Source organism: Pseudonaja textilis, chromosome 11 (assembly GCF_049901715.1).
Source record: "Pseudonaja textilis isolate UNSWEBS1 chromosome 11, rPseTex1.2, whole genome shotgun sequence".
Classification (NCBI taxonomy): Eukaryota; Metazoa; Chordata; class Lepidosauria; order Squamata; family Elapidae; genus Pseudonaja; species Pseudonaja textilis.
In genome coordinates, this window is record NC_142000.1 from 11009800 (window position 1) to 11026578 (window position 16779).

The 16779-nt window shown below is 36.1% G+C and overlaps 1 protein-coding gene across 1 annotated transcript in view; it reads right to left on the reverse strand.

The window, feature by feature from the left end:
- CDH11 (cadherin 11) overlaps window positions 1-16779 on the reverse strand; it is a 117311-nt gene that overhangs the window by 37596 nt on the left and 62936 nt on the right. The window contains exons 3-4 of the mRNA XM_026714122.2: window positions 5402-5812; window positions 1269-1563 (exon numbers count right to left, since the gene is read on the reverse strand). Of these exons, the coding sequence (XP_026569907.1) occupies window positions 1269-1563; window positions 5402-5629 (523 nt within the window). The 5' untranslated portion in view covers window positions 5630-5812. The remainder of the gene's footprint in view (window positions 1-1268; window positions 1564-5401; window positions 5813-16779) is intronic.

A 16779-nucleotide genomic window follows, 5' to 3' on the forward strand; every position in this document is an offset into this window, starting at 1 on the left:
TCTTTGTCTGCTCCAGACTTGTCGAAGGAGAAACAGTTGGTTAGCATTTTGGAAAATTGCTGATTTCTCCATACTTCAATTTTTCTTTCTTCCCTGGAGATCAGACACCAATAAAAAGGAGAGATAATAGTAAAGTCCAGGAATGAATTAATAAAGTCCAGGAATGAATTCCTGAAGCTCAGCATACTTTTCAAAACTTGTTTAAATATCCAGTTAGCTGCGTTTTGCTTCTCATAAATGGAAGAGCTGTTTCTTCCAGACTGTTGAAAATCAGCTGCTTTAAATGTTCTCCAACTGTCACTTAGCCAACATCATGCTACCTGAATTGTTTTCATCCCTGGTGGTCACAATAAAAGCTACAACTTAGCTTGTTCCCCCAACCCTCTTTCTTCTCTCCCCCTTGGTTCTTCCTTTTGCAGCATAGCTTTTATGAGCAACTCTCATATTTTAAAAGATTATGGGATTTTATTTTATTTTTGTCGATGAATAAAAGGCTTTAGATGAACAATCTATACCTAGGTAGCAGCATTTCGGATTGCTTACAATCAAAAGGAAAAACATTGTTATCCATGCACGTGTTAATGTATCAGGAAGAAATCCATTCAGGTTTCCTCTCAAACAATTTAGATGGGCAATCTTTTATCAGCTTGAGAATTCTTAGCATTGTCTGAAGGGGTATGGAGCCTAGTCCTATCACAATTGATTTGCCATCCAAGGCAAGGTACATACAAAACCTTTGCCAGGCCAATACTCAAATACAGCTCATCTGTCTGGAATCCGCACTGTATATTGGACATTAATACAATTGAGAAAGTCCAGAAGTATTTCATGAGAAGAGTACTACACTCCTCTGCTCACAACAGAATACCCTATATCACCAGGCTTGGGATTTGGGGCTTGGACAACCATGAACTACACTGCCTACAGTTGGACTTAAGCGTAGTACACAAAATTATCTGCTACAATGTCCCACCAGTCAATGACTACTTCAGCTTCAACTGTAACAATACAAGAGCACACAACAGATACAAACTCAATGTTAACCGCTCCAAACTTGATTGCAGAAAGCACAACTTTAGCAACAGAGTGGTCAATGCCTGGAATGCACTACCTGACTCTGTGGTTTCTTCCCCAAACCCCAAAAACTTTAACCTTAGACTGTCAACTATTGACCTCACCCCATTCCTAAGAAGGAATGCATAATTGTGCCTACCATCCTTGTCCTATTGTCTCCATTTAGAATAATATTGCACGTTTGTGTTACTTACCTACATTGGATCTCTCTGGTACATTGGCATGATAATTTTCATGAAGGAATTCAGGAGGGTTGTCATTGATATCTTGGACTTTGACAATGAATTCTGAGGGTGGTTCCAAGGGCCGGTTTGTATTTCGATCCACAGCTTGGGCAGTTAATGTGTATTGAGCTCTTTCTTCTCGATCCAGTGTCTTTGTTGCGTGGATGTTCCCTGATTTGTCATCTATAACAAAAATAATGCCCGCTCCTTCACCTGAGAGAATGTATTTGATGTTCCCATCACCAGAATCAATATCTGAATGAAGCTGCAAAATGAAAAAAAAAAACATATTCACATACAGTCTCCAAAGGCAACAAAGGCTACTGTTGTGCCAAATACAGGTAGTCGTCAACTTACAACGGTGACTTAAGACTGTTTTTCACACTTACAGCATCCCAGCAGTCACAAATTTGGACTCTCGGCAACTCACTCATATTTATGACGGTTGCAATATCCCGGGGTCGCATGATCCCCTTTTGGGACCTTCTTACAAGCAAAGTCAATTAAGAATCCAGATTCACTTAGCAACCATGTTACTAACTTAATAACTGCTGTGATTCGCTTAACAACTGTGGCAAGAAAGGTCGCAAAATGGGGTAAAATTCACTTAACAAATGTTTCACTCAGCAACAGAAATGTTGGGCTCAATTTTGGTCATAAGTTGAGGACTGTCTTTCTGACATTTTGCCAAAAAATTCTTCTTCAAGTTTTATGATACGAAGGAGAAAGAAACGTTAAATTCCCAAGGATGGAAACCTACAGTAATAATAAAGATGCCTGTTGATTGTATAATTCTTATTCTAGTGGTCCGTAGCTCTTCTGGCTTTCTACATTTCAACTCAAATTCATTATTTATGTATTTCTATATTGCCATCCCACCTCAATGACTCTGGGTGCTTTACAACAACACAATAACATTAGAGAACTCATCTCTTGATGGCTTCCTTTTCAATTCAGAAAGCAGGAAGGACGTGTACAATAGAAAAAATAAATTTAAAAGCATTAATTGATTCATTAATTTACAATAATAAAATAAGCTCAAATTCTATGACATAAAAATATGGCATATTTTTTTTAAAAAACTGATACCCATCTCACATATATACTTCCCAAATAAATATATTAGAAAGTAGAAGATAGATTTTTGGGAAATTATTTATTATAAAATATTTCTTAGTCATTAGATTACCTTGAAAATGTTAGTGAATTGTTATAAGGAAGAGGTTAAATAAACTGTTTTTAGACTAAACATTTATCAGAGAGTAATGGACAAGTTTTAGATGTCCCTTCATTTTATTTTGTTATTTTATTGTTTGTTATTGCACAAACTTATACACTGAATCTCTAAAGACATAAAGATGGATATAACTAGAAAGTACTTTCATATAATTTAGAAAGTTTATGTATGGGTCCAAAGTATATTGTGGGGGTGGATTTAAAATGCGTTTGGATTTTTTTAAAAAAATGAACATGAAAGGAAAAACTGAGTATTATTTTGTAAGAGTAAAAGGAGGCACAGAATATCTTAGGGAAGATTTTCTATTTACAGATTTTTTGATTAAGTGTACTTTTTTTTAAAAAAAGGTAGATTTGCCCATTATGGAGCTATAACAAAGGGAACCACCCATTGATTTCAACTAATCTCTCATTTCATAGCTACTTAATGCCCATTGTGATAGTTTAACGAATAGTATTAAAGTAATTAATGCATGAAATGAAATCAGAATCCTGCCACTTAAATTTCCACCACAGTAAAGGCATTCAGCACCATTGACAGTATGTAAGATTAAGGCCATCTTTACTTTCCTACACTTCATCCTATTTAAAGCTTGAAGAATATTCAGCCAGTCTGATTTATCACACCATGTCAGGCTATTTTAGTAGTTGTTCCAATGTTCTCTAGAAAAAGGGATTTTAGATCATTCGAATAGGAGTTGTTCTACGAACAACAGTGGGGCTCAGGCAAATAACGAATATGTCAGAGATTTAAACATATATTATAGCAGGTGTCATCAAAGATTCATACCTAATTTAGCAGTTCTGTGTTCATGTAATCACAATTAGAGCAATGAAAGGGTTTTTGGGGACATTGGCAGTTAAAAAAAATACATTGCATATTGCTTTCTGTTCTACTTTAAGCCTATGCATTTTTAATGTCCTGTGTTGCTTATATTGTTCTGCATTTATTGACCCTGCCTAATTTCTGGACCAAGTTTAAGCCAAAGTATCGAATTCACCTTGTTATATTTAGCTTGCTTATTCAGACACTATGCTAATATTGTAAAGATACTCTTGAGTCCTAGTAATGGCATCCATGCAGTATTTGGGGGTGAATTAAGCAAGGAGACTGTGAGTTCTAGTCCCATTTTAGGCCTGAAAGCTGGCTGGGTGAGTTTGGTTGGACCAATCAACAGGAGACTGTGAATTTGAGGCTCATTATAGGCCTGAAAGCTGTCTGGGTAAGTTTGGGCCAATCACCAGGAGACTGTGAATTCTAGTCCTAGATTAAACATGAAAGTTGGCTGGATGACTTTAGACCAGTTAATCTCAATCTGTTATGTCAAATTTAGATGACAAATTGGTTGGTCAATTCTTATTGCAATAAATAGATCTATCCTCAGTTAATCTGAAAAAGTGGAGCTGGGAAATATACACACATCATTAACATTAATAGTTTTGAAGCATTTACAAGGCAGTGGTCATTATGAGCACTGGTATAACATCTACTCAAATTTATTGTTTGGGTTTCTTTTTCAATTTGACATTCTAGCATCTATGTTATATCCAATGTTCCTTAAGGGGAACATATAAATTCAGTGTATGTTTTGATTGGAAAAAATGTATTCCAAAATTCAGAGGAGTGTAAAAATTGAATAATAGTTACATTTTGAAAGGCCTAATCTTTATGATTACATTCCAAATTTGGGGGATTTGAAAAGGTATTTTGGATTCCATACACCATAATTATCAAATTCAATAGTATTAGTTTGGGAATTAGTTAAAATAATATTAGAATCATCTTTGATAATGAAAATGAGTCTTGAAATATATTATCTGATTTTACATCTGGTGATTGTCCTACATATTAAATTTGTCCCTCCTGTCCTTCATTTAAATGTATAAACTATTTTAGAATGCAGAACATAAAAGCATCATATAATCAGAGACAAAAAAAGCAGTACAGATTATAAAAATAAGGCAACAAAGCTCAGAAGCTACAATTAAAGTCAATATCTTATTCATTTCTACTTAGAATGTGGCACAAAACATTTTTATGGTACAATGAATGCCTTGCATGGAGAAGAGCTTGCTTGAGCTTATGACATCTCCATTAAAGAAAGGACAAGGAAAAGACAAGGAAGAGAATATACAGTATATCTGGGAAAATAATCAGTACGGCCAAGAAATCAAACCAGGTATGAGTCCATTGACTAAATTCCTTAGACAAATAACATTTTAAACAAACTGAACAAGCTAAATGCTAATGGAGCACATTTTAAATGATTCACACCTCTGCCTAAGAATTTAATTTCTACCTTTCTTGCAAAAAGCTCTGGAAAGCATAAATGAATCTCTATTTCATATGACCAGCCATAGCTTTTCATCTGGGTGTTGTACCACCATTCTAACCATCGTACAGAGCTAACTATTAACCTTAAATACCAAAGGCTGGATTGTTGTTTGGCTGGATTTACAGCTAAACGAATCAGTTATAATCTCAATTGGATAGGAGAGGTCTTACCAAATGAAGACAAATATATGTGTCCCAGGATAATGCTGCAGGATCCAATCTGGGTCGGTCATTGGAACCAGAGATTTTGTCTTCCAAAGTTCTTAGACTCATACTAGAATCTATCTTCAGGGAACCTCTCTTCTAGCTAGATAGAAGATGGGCTCCAGCACAAGTTTGAAAGCTTATGCTGGTCTCAGTCCCAGTAACCGACCAGACTGGATCCTGCAGAGCTCTTATCATTCATCTTTGAAGAATACACAGGATTTATTGATAGTCAAATCATACCAAAACATGTTTTTTAGGGTTCTGAAAGAAGAAAAAGAAATGCACGTGTTGTTTTTTAAAAAAAAAATATATAAAAAAAACTTACTCGGCCTACTAGTACAGGATCCGGTCCAGTATATTCTTCTATTACAAAGAACTGGTTCCATACCCATCCTCTTTTTGACCTCTGGAGAACTTGCCCTTCCTTCCCTTTCTCGTGATGACCATGCAGTGATGGCCTTGAGTGGTTCAGTTTGTCTGTCGCCATAACAAAGCTGCAGCACAGCATTCCCAGACACAGAAGGGCAGCATGTAAACAATGATCTTCCTTCATTTTTGGTTTATGTATAGGCACCAGAGTACTCCCCAAATTTTCCCCTTTCTTCTCAAAGGATCACCACAAAAGTGAACAGGAATACTATAATCCTCTGGAAAGTTCACAAGTTTTCTGTAACCGAGATGTCAATGTTCCTTAAGTCCATCACTGTAACTCTGCTTATCGACTCCAAACGGTTTCCTAGAGTAAGAAGAAGAACCAAATAGGACAAAATTAGTTCTCTGTGATTATTCCAAGCTCAGCATTTCAGAAACTTAGCACTTAACAAAAGCTTAATAGACCATTGAAACAAGATGCTTGTTTCTTTCCCAAGACGATAATACAAATGAAATATAAAGACACCTCATAAATTATTCACTGGGATGACCAAGATTGGATGGTCTCCCTAGGTTGGAAACAATAATCTAAGAATATCTAGCATTCTCAGGATATCATATTTTTAATAAGTTGCTCAAAAACATAAATTTTTGTATTACTTGGAAAATTTTCAAAACTATAGAGCAGGCATGAGTGCTTATTTTACTCATTAACATTCTCTCCATTTGAAAAAAAAAGTTGTAAATTTTTGGACAGAAACTTTCAGTGGTTTTCAGTGGCCCAATATAAGATCTGAACTGATATTTTTAAATATCAGTTTTTTGCTACCTTTGGAGGGCAGTAAAGACCACATCTTTGTTCAATAAAGGATTTATCATGTCTGAAGTCCACTGTGAAGGCCCATCCTTTCTGATAAAATTAAAAGAACAGAAGACTTTCTCACAGTCTGCAAAATAATATCCTTATCTTGGGCTGGGAAGCAAAAAAACCCCAACCATCTGTAATGGTATGTGAGAATGACCTGGGAGACTGGGGAAAAAGAGACTGGGAACAGTGAGATAAGAGACAACATAATCCACACCTACATACTGGGCAGGGCAAGAAACTCAGAAGAAACCCTCCATGGTTTCTTGGGCTGCAACGTAGATAGGATGAGAATTGTGCTTTCAGATTTTCAAGATTCTATTAATACAACTTTACAATAAAGTAGAATTAGCTCATCTAGTCATGTTTCCTTTCAAGTCTACTTGACACTGCCATAACATGAGTTACCTCTATGGTAAAACTCTCCTGCATGTTTAGGATTTTACCTAAATATAATTCTTCAGGCATTTTGGCTTCCCTGTTGATGTAATTTTCAACCAAGGTAAAAAAGCTGGATTGCTATCTTCAGAGAGATAGGGAATCTACTAGGTCAACAGCTATGGTATAGTATTAAATTCCCAATTCTTTTTAGAGTCATAGTTTCAGGTATACCAGGTTGGAAGTAATAGCTTGTTGGATTTGGATAAGATAGTGATATCCTGCTGGATTTGAGTAAAATCTTTATAATCTTATCTACCCTATTACCTCTCTGTTTCCAGCTAAGCCTTATACTGTACTTTCATATAGCTAGTTTCCATAGTACAAAAAAAAGAAAAAAAAAGAAAATTCTATTCCTAGTTCTTTAAACAACTTGGCAATCACTTATAGATTCTTTAGTAAAGATACTAAATTTTGGGATATTGACGGAGGGGCTACAAAGAAATACTATTGCCTTTAAATATGATTTATCTTCATTTGATATGTCCACCCTAAAGGAACTTCTACTTTTCACAGAAGTTCTTATTAACTGCATAAGAACTATAAATAAATATAAATATAAAGAAAAAACTAAGTCAAGCATTATTTAAAGCATCTCTACTTCATCAGATATCGGAATAAGATTTTTTAAAATTTAACTGAGCTCCTATTTACTCAGTTGTTGTTCATCTGAACTGTGAAATTAGAACATAAAATGGATATTTCTCACTTTCTAATCTCAGAAGCTTCAAAAAGAAGACTCTACCTGGACAACAAGCTATATTTAGTAATGTGTGGACTGTTGGACAGATCATAGGAGGAGATTTGCTGTAGAAAAATAACTTTAGAATTTGTTTTCCTGACCAGATACAGATCCTTCTACAATAGTTCCTACCATGGTTCTAGATTCTGAATGAAACATCAGAAAGTACATTCTAAGGGAAACCTTATAAATGTCAGATGCAAAGAATCCATTAAGTAGAAGCATAGAAAATTTATATCAACCCTATATAAGAGAATCTAGTCAGCTAAAATTTAACACTAAATTGGAGCCAAATAAAAGTCAACAGAATTCAGGAGAGGTTGGACTTGGATATTTGTGACAACATAAAGATTCTAATCTGATGACACATTTAGGTCTGCCTGCTCTTCTCCTACAATTATGCTCCTTAGAATAAAAAAAAAAAAAAAAAAGATAGGGGAAAGTTAAAGAAGATAAATGATCAAACAAATTTTCTTTCACCAGATTATTAATTTTAAATGATCCCATCCACAGTAGGTATGTGAAAAACCATCAAATATTTCCCTTAACTTCCAAAATGTAGCTTAACTGTGTTACTGGGTTTGGTAATGCAATTATATGGAAAACCTCTAGAAACATCAGAAGGGGGAGATGCAGATATTTGAAAGTGTTTACTATCAGTTGTTCAAGCATGGAGGAAAAAAAAAAACTGAACACAAAACATTAACCACACATCTAAGCCATTATCTTTAATTTACTAATTAGGGCTTAATGCAGTAATCGCTTGCAATCCCTTTATTTTTCAAAATGTCTGTGTAGTGACATCTGCGGAGACTCTGTGTAACGTTCAAAATGGAGTGGGTCTATTTTGAATCAAGCCTGGCTGTATCTGGGCTTCTCTAGATGAAACAACAAGTTTCCTTGGAACATACAAACCAGAGGCTTCATTTGGGCTTGGAATAAAAGCAAATAAGCCCTTTTCATCTGAACAATAGTGGTATGTCAGTCCCCCCTCTTGCCTTTAGCTTCTTCTAAAAGCATCTGGGCTTTCTAACCATATTAAATACTGTAAAAAAAAAAGGACACCCAGGGATTAGGATCAGAGAAAGCTCAAAATACACACACACACACACAAAAACATAGTGGACCAGTCTGAAGCTTATTCAATTCAGCATTTAAACACACACACACACACACACACACACAAACACACACACACCACAAAGAAAACAAAACCCCTCTCTGGAGGGAGTACATTTTAATAAAATGCATACTTTAAAAAAGGCAGATCATGTTCTTACTAACATCTGGCAGACTATTGCCATCTTTGAGCACAGTTCAGAAACCACAGCTGGTTCAAACTGCAGCACAGAAATTGTGGGCCAGTAGCTGAATAAAACCTGCAGAGTCATATTACATTTGGACTGCAATCTCTGCATTGGTTATCAACAGGATATGTGTGCAATTCACTATGTTAGTTTTCATAACATAACAGGTAATCAGAGTTGGAAGGGACCTTATAGGTTATCTAGTCCAACCCCGAACCCAAGCGGGAGACCCTACACCAATTCTGACAAATGGCAGTCCAATCTCTTCTTGAAAGTCTCAAGTGATGGCACCCTTTCCGAGGGCAAGCTGTTCCATTGGTTGATTGTTCTCACCATCAGAAAGTTTCTCCTTGTTTCCAGGTTAAATCTCTCCTTGTTCAATTTCCATCCATTATTCCTTGTCTGGCCTACAGGCGCTTTAGAAAATAGCTTGACCCCCTTCCTCTCTGTGGCAGCCCCTCAAATATTGGAAGACTGCTATCATGTCTCCCCTGGTCCTTCTCTTCACTAGACTCGCCATGCCCGGTTCCTGTAACCATTAATCATATGTTTTAGCTTCCAGTCCCCTAATCATCCTGGTTGTTCTTCATCTATAAGACCCCCACAGACTTCTCAGTTCATGTCTTCCCTTCTCCACATTGAATTGATTGATGAGTCCATTTGATTGATGAGTCTCACTGTCAGTGGTCTTCTGTAACTGGTAAGGGCCAATGTTTTTCAACTGCAGCCTGCACCCATTATATTTTGGAATAGTTTTCCTCCTCTTTCAAGTCCAGGGTTGTGTCCAATCTGACAACCTTCTAGAAGTGAGTATACACTGTGGCTCTGAATGTTGCTTAGAGAATGATGAGAGAAATACCACCTGACTTTTGTATTATGCATTGTGGATTAAGCATTGGTTTCTGTTGTAAGCCATCCCAAAACCAGGTGAATTGTGGTGATACATGAGTTCTTAAATATACATAAACTTCCTCTCCAGAGCTCCTTACAAATACTACTGGAAAAGTAAAAGGCAGAGCAGTAGATCAAGGAGGCACTAGTTAGTCCTGATACTTTTATTAAAAATTCTAGAAGGATATTTGAATAAAAGTAGCAATGAATATTATATTTTTAAACTTACAATGAGATCAGCCTCCTTGCCATTCTTTGTCAGAGAGCCCAAAGAAAATAGTGTGGAAAATGGGGCAAAATGTAAAACGAAAAAAGGAAAGGAAACAGATCTATACAGCTCTAGATGCTGACATTTTAAAACTGAAATGTATAATTAACATGAAAAGCTCCGTTCTATAAAATACCAAGTGGCATCCTCACTCCAAAGCAAGCAAGCAGACAAACAAACTTTAAGAAAAATAAGTTTGTTTTTCTTTACAAAAAGTATATTAATTTTACACAGGAGTTCCACGTTGATTTTCTGAAAGGAGAAAGGAAATAACAATGTTCATTTAATGACTAGAAAACAAGGCTATAACTTAGAAATCCATTTTCCAGTGTCTTTTCTGTCTATGTATATAATCCTAGTTGGACCAAAAATATGTCTGTATTTCATTTGACATTCATTAGATTAAATAATCTCTTACATTTGTCTAACCAGCACTTTTACATGATAAAATGGTAGCTGTTCCACCAGAATACAGAATACAGAATTCATAAAGCAGATTTCGAGACTCCATCAAATAATAATATCTGAGGCATTTATTGAAATGAAGTGGGAGAAGGAACTTCTGAAAAATATAATGCTCTAAAATTAATTTAATTTAGTAAATCAGGACAATTGTGAAACAATAGACTTCCACTCACATGTCTTCTTTAAACTGCTCAGCTTCCTGTGAGGTGCTTTGCCTATAATGTTGTGCTGTAAAACTTTGTTAATCTAATTGCTGTGTAAGTCAGACCAGCTCAATTGTGTACTATATTGCCAAGGAAAGCCAATGGCAACAATAAAGACATAACATTTGGTGAGATGGGGATCAGAATGACAATTCTTGTTTTTAAAAATTTCATTTGCATGTAATTTAGTTATTTTAAGATACATAGAAAGAGTCAGTTTGGTGTCATGATAACGGGTCCTGCTTTGGTTACAAAAGCCAGTAGGATGACCTTAGGCCAGTCACTTTCTCTCAGTCCTAGGGAAAAGGCAATGACAAACCACCTTCAAAATCCTTCCAAGAAAACTGGAGGGTTTTGAAAGTGGTTTGTCCTTTTTTCCTGAGAAAAAGTGACTGGCCCAAGTCCACCCTCCTGGCAACTTTTCCAGGCAATTGCTAAAAGTCAATATTGACTTGAAGGCATCTGCTCTTTCCAAAAAGATACATAGAACAGCTTATAGGTCTATTCTTCATATTTTGACAGTTTTCCCTTTCAGCTACATTCAAAGCTATTATTTGCTGTGAGTTTTAGAAGGATTAAGAAATACACCTTAGACTTTTGGTTCCGCATGTTAGCCAGGGGTCAAACAATGAATACTTCTAAGGCTAAAACTTGATGAAAATCTCTTCCCTTCTAGGAAATCAAACCAGGAAACCTCAGTCAACTACTATATGTATACTTCCAGAAATATTAAGCTAGAGAATTGTAACTAGACTACTTTAAGTTGCTGTATTTGATGCTGCTGTTGAAGGCCACAATCAGCTGGTACTCAAAATTTCCATTTAATCATCAGTCAGACGCAGTAGTGTTTCTAATGCAAATATTGCAAGAGATGTACCGACTTACAGTGTGTTTCTAGATGCAGATCAAGGTGCTCATTATCACCCATAAAAAGCTATGTGGTTTGATTATCTGCTAACTACCTGTTGTGGACAGAAACAGCCTATCTATTTTGAGAAGGCAGAGAGTGCCTGCTGAATGTCTTTCCACTGAGATGTCACATCAAACATCCCCACTGTTGAAAATTCAAAATGGTTGCTAGTAAAAGAGAAAACACATGTGGACTTCAATTCTCAGATTCCTCAAGCTAGCATAGAGGAAGTCCACATATCTTAAATTTGTCAAGGTTGAGAAACACAGATCTAGATAATAAAGTATAGCAAATCCACAGAAAGTCAAAGCCTAATAAATAAAAACAACCAATGAGAAGCAGAAATCTCTCTGTTCTCAGGTGAGTTTTTAAAATGGGAAGAGCCATCTCTTTTGCCTTGGACAATCTTCCATTGCAGAAGAAGTAATCGTTCCAAGTTGGCTTGTTTCAGCGGAATTGAATCATCTTAGTCTCAGCCTAACTTTTCTCTCTGGTTTTATACATCTGTATATAGAATCCTTGCTATTGACAGGAATTCTGATATCCTTTCTTTCATTTGCCCAGTGCTCTTTTAATGCTACACTGGGTCTTCAACTCCTAATAGACAACTCTATCTTCTCATTAGATGCTGCATTCATCCTGGCAGGGATATAGCTAAATGTTTTGTAGCTCTGATGCTGCAGAAAACAACTTCTACTTTCTCCCTCCACAGTAAACCACAAGGGGAAAATTTGCTCTTAAATAAAAGTGGTGCTGTCAGGCTACCACTATAGTAGCTCACTCCTCCAAACAATATGGGACAATGCAACAATAAGAATTGGACAGGAAGGGCTTAGGGACACCTATGTAAAAGTGCCAGAAGTGTCCCTGTGTGCATCTGCAAGTGTGTACTTCATTATATCTATTTATGGAAGAATGCATTTGTGAATATGCAGCAATGCTGATATAAATAATGTTATTCCTCTGTGCTATGCTGTGGAATAAACAATCGCCTGCATTTCCCAACTCTTGTCTCAATGAACTGAATTATTATGGAAAGGTGTTTAAGTAAGTTTGCTTCCCTGCTGAGAATTTTTATGAGCAATCGGAAAAAAAATTAGCTTCAGTCTGCCTGGTGATTAGCAGCCCTGTATTCCTCCAGCAATTCAAGAATACTCTTACATTTCAAGAAATTGGAGTTTGAATGCATTAAAATTTCTGAATAGGCTATGCACCAGGTCAATAGTGATAGAGACTTGTTTATTTTGACTCTGGGTACAGGTACATGCCTAATTCCAGTTAAAAATAGCCTTGCCAGACAGGGCCATTATTCTGCATCATGGATGGTGAATTAGGAACTTGCAAACATGGACAATAGTGATGTAACATCTATGGAAATTCTCAGCCATCCAGGTCATGGTTGTCCCAAAAGTGCTTTTTCAAAGGCAACTGGACTTTGTTTTTCCTTGAAGATATTTCATTTCTCATTCAAGAAGCTTGACAACTAAGAGAGACAACTGAGGCTGCTGGAAGGAAGAAGTAGTGAAATTAAAAGCTGGTGAGATCAGAACTTCATTGCAGAGTAATGACACAACATCTGGAGAAGCCATCCTACTCTTCAGAATTTATGACTCTTCCCCAATCTCCCTCAGGGTTACTTGCAACTGAGATACTTCCCTGATCATCTTGTGAACTTTTGTGAATCCAAACCTATGCCTCAAGGCTCTGGGACTAACTCACAATTTTCTCTTCTTATTTTCTTTTTAGGATCTAACTTGGGTCACTAAGTTAAAAAGACCAAGCTATAAGCAGTGAACCATGCTTTCTGTAAGAGGCTACTAATCATAGATTTTCTAGCCAGCTGTTCTTTTTTCTCCACATTAGACCAGCTATGCCAATTATTTAAGAATGATTTATAGTCATTACAGTCATAAAGCAGAATAATCATTTCCAGACTATGGAATTTTATCTTCTTTTGGAGATAAAATTGATCTATCTTTCCCCAACAACATTACACCCACAACAATGTTTTACACGATTTAAGAGAAGAAAAACAATAACCTCAGTTCCTTTAAATAGCTTTTAGTGATTCCTTTATTATTATAAAATGTTTTTAGATTTTCTTCTTTTACAGAAAAGTGTGTTTTCTACATGTGCCCACACATGGACATCTGCATGCATTAATCCATACAAATTACATTGATGGTTCAAATTATGCCAATGTCAGTCATCTAGAAAAATAGCCTCTTGGACTTTAAAGTTGAAAGGAGAAAATTCAATCTAAAATCTCTCTGTAGGGAGTAAAATTGAACAATTTTACTAAAATCTTTCAAAGGTCAGAAATAACCATTGCCTAATGCTGATAAAAAAAGTTACATAATTTAGATTCACATATTGTGCTATATCATGATTTATTTTAGATATAATTTGACTCTATTGCAAAGCCTAAATTATACTTTATAATTCACACATATACATAAAGTAACACATAGATGTTAATTTCTATAAGACCTTTCATTTTTTTAAATTAAATGTTAAAAACTATAATTAAAAAGTTTCATTTTAACCTTAGGTAACTTCAATCAATATTCCAAACATCAGCAAATAGCAAAATTGTCAGTTCAGGTTGATAAAACAATTTTTTTTCTTAAATCTATTTGACATTGATCGTGCTACCTGTGTCACGTTCTCTGACAATATCCAATTTTAACCTATATGCACTTGCCTGGAAGTGAAGCAATAGCAGTTATCAGCAAATAAGAATACAACGTGATGTCATTCTCCACGTTAAATCACATGATCCAAGATATGGTCTAAAATGTAATTTGAGAATCATTGACTTATCCATCACAGTAACAGAATAGAAGAGTTGGAAGCGACCTTGGAGGTCTTTTAGTCCAATTCCCTGCTCAAACATGAGGCCTTGTATCACTCCAGACAAAATCCAATCTCTTCTGAAAAGCCTTCAGTGATGAAGCACCTACAATTTCTGAATGCAAGCTGTTACACTGGTTAATTGTTCTCACTGTTAGGAATTTTCTCTTTAGTTCTAGGTTGTTTCTCTCCTTGATTATTTTTCATCCATTGCTTCTTTATTTTCTTTCTGGTGCTTTGGAAAATAGGTTGACATCCTCTTCTTTGGGGTGCCCCCTCAACTGTTGGAACACTACTATCAAGTCACCCCTAGTTCTTCTTTTCATTCAAGTAGACATAGCCAATCCCTGCAAACGTTCTTCATATGTTTTAACCTCCAACCCGCTAATCATCTTTGTAGTAGATCCTTCTCTTCCCTTCCAATATATCTAGAAGTATATTTATGGTGTGACATGTGTCAAGATTTTCTTGCCTCCTTTACAGGTATTTAAAGCCAATGGTGCATTACCTGATAATAACTCCTGGAGACTAAGAGCTCATATTACTTTCTGAAGCATTTTAGAGCATGATCCTTTGTGCAATGCAGTGTTGCTCCTAAATAACCATGATTGAGTTTGCAGGTATTTGGAGTCAAGATACTAGAACAAAAGAGATCTCTACATTAGCTGACATTTTTATTTATTTAATTAATTTATATGCCATCCATCTCACAGTTCGAGGTGATTCTGATTAGCTTAAATATTCTCTGTTAAGGTCATAATGATAAAGTTAGCTAGAGAAGATGAGACTCAAACCAAGTAGGGAATGAAGAAATAAATTTAACATGCTAGCAGAAAGCTGTCAGAAGGAAAGTGGACAGAGATGACGGTTTTAATATAGAAGCTACATTATATAATTTAATCATTAAAGTTTTTTAAAGGATGGCCTATGAAGAATAACTCTATGTATCTTAACTAGATTTATGTATTTACTAGCTTGAACATGATTGGGCATACTGACCACTTTGACCAGTGCTACATTATCAAACATATTAATAACCTCCTAGCTTACAGCTTGTTTTTTCCCTTAAAAATTAAAATACCAAAATAAGTAAACAATGTTTTGAAAATAATTTCATTTGTATTAAAAATATGAATATGCCACCATGGTTAAAAAAATTGTAAAGGAAACCCTGGGGAGTTTATTCTACTAGTCATTGCCGACTGTAGAGGCAATGTTCATCTCCATTTCATGGCCACTGAGAAAGCGCTATCCGAAGACATTTCTGCCATCATGTGGCCAGCCTGTCATCTGAGTATTGTTACTTTCCCACCAAAGTGGTAACTATTCATCTACTAGAATTTTCATACTTTTGAACTGCTGACTTGGCAGGAGCTGGAATGAGGACAGGAACTCACCCTTCACATGGTGCTCAGGTCTCCAACCTGGCCTGCCCGTTATCCATCCCACAAGCCCAGTGTTTTTAACCAATGAGGCACTGAGCTGTCCCCATGAGCCTTGACAATTTTCAAGGGGGCCATAGAAGAAAAGAATCTTGATATTCACTGACCTATTAGATATTTCAATAATCAGGACAGCCAAAAATCAAAGCAGAGCAAATATAAACTGTGAACAGAACTGTGCAGTCATTGGAAAAAAAAAACACTTTGTGTTGGTTTCCTTCTGTTACTCTTAGGCATTTTATAAAGATGGCAATTGGAACAAAGAAAAATACGAGAGAGAGAGAGAGAGAGAGAGAGAGAGAGAGAGAGAGAGATCTGTTATTTGCCTTATAGGCTGAGAACTTCCCTAATTATAAAGTGCAAAGAGTGTGATTCTAAAGCTCTTCATATAAATTCCTGCACACATTGGGTGGTTCAAGGACCAAAGGGGTTTGTTGCAGGAGAGTTACTGAACTTCTTTGTGGCACTGATGGTTTCTGAGCACAGAACCATCTATGCTTGTGAATTTCTTTCTGATGACCTGGTCTTTAGCCGATCAGTGCATCTCAGTAATGGAGCGTTGGGTAAAAAGCATGATCCTACCACTATCTCAATTATGCTGTGAAAACATGGTGGCATCTCTCTCACTAGCTTTGACAAGAGAGGGGAAGAGAGATGCTGTATTATTTATATCCGATTGCCACAGTTATTCTGTTTCCTCAGTCTCCATTTAGTTTGCAGTTATGTGCAGCGTGGAGCTAGTAAAGCCCAATTTAAACATGTAATAGAAGCAAAAGAGCCCCCGAACTGAAATGACATAGAAATAGTCTTAAGGGGAAACAAGGGGGAAAAAAAAGGAAGACTAAAAGGTTCAGGAAATGAAAAATGGTTGTAAATGGTTTTAGTGTTCCTTTGCTGCCCTCAGGGAGATGCTCTTGAGATAAATGTGATACCAGCTGTCTGTTTTT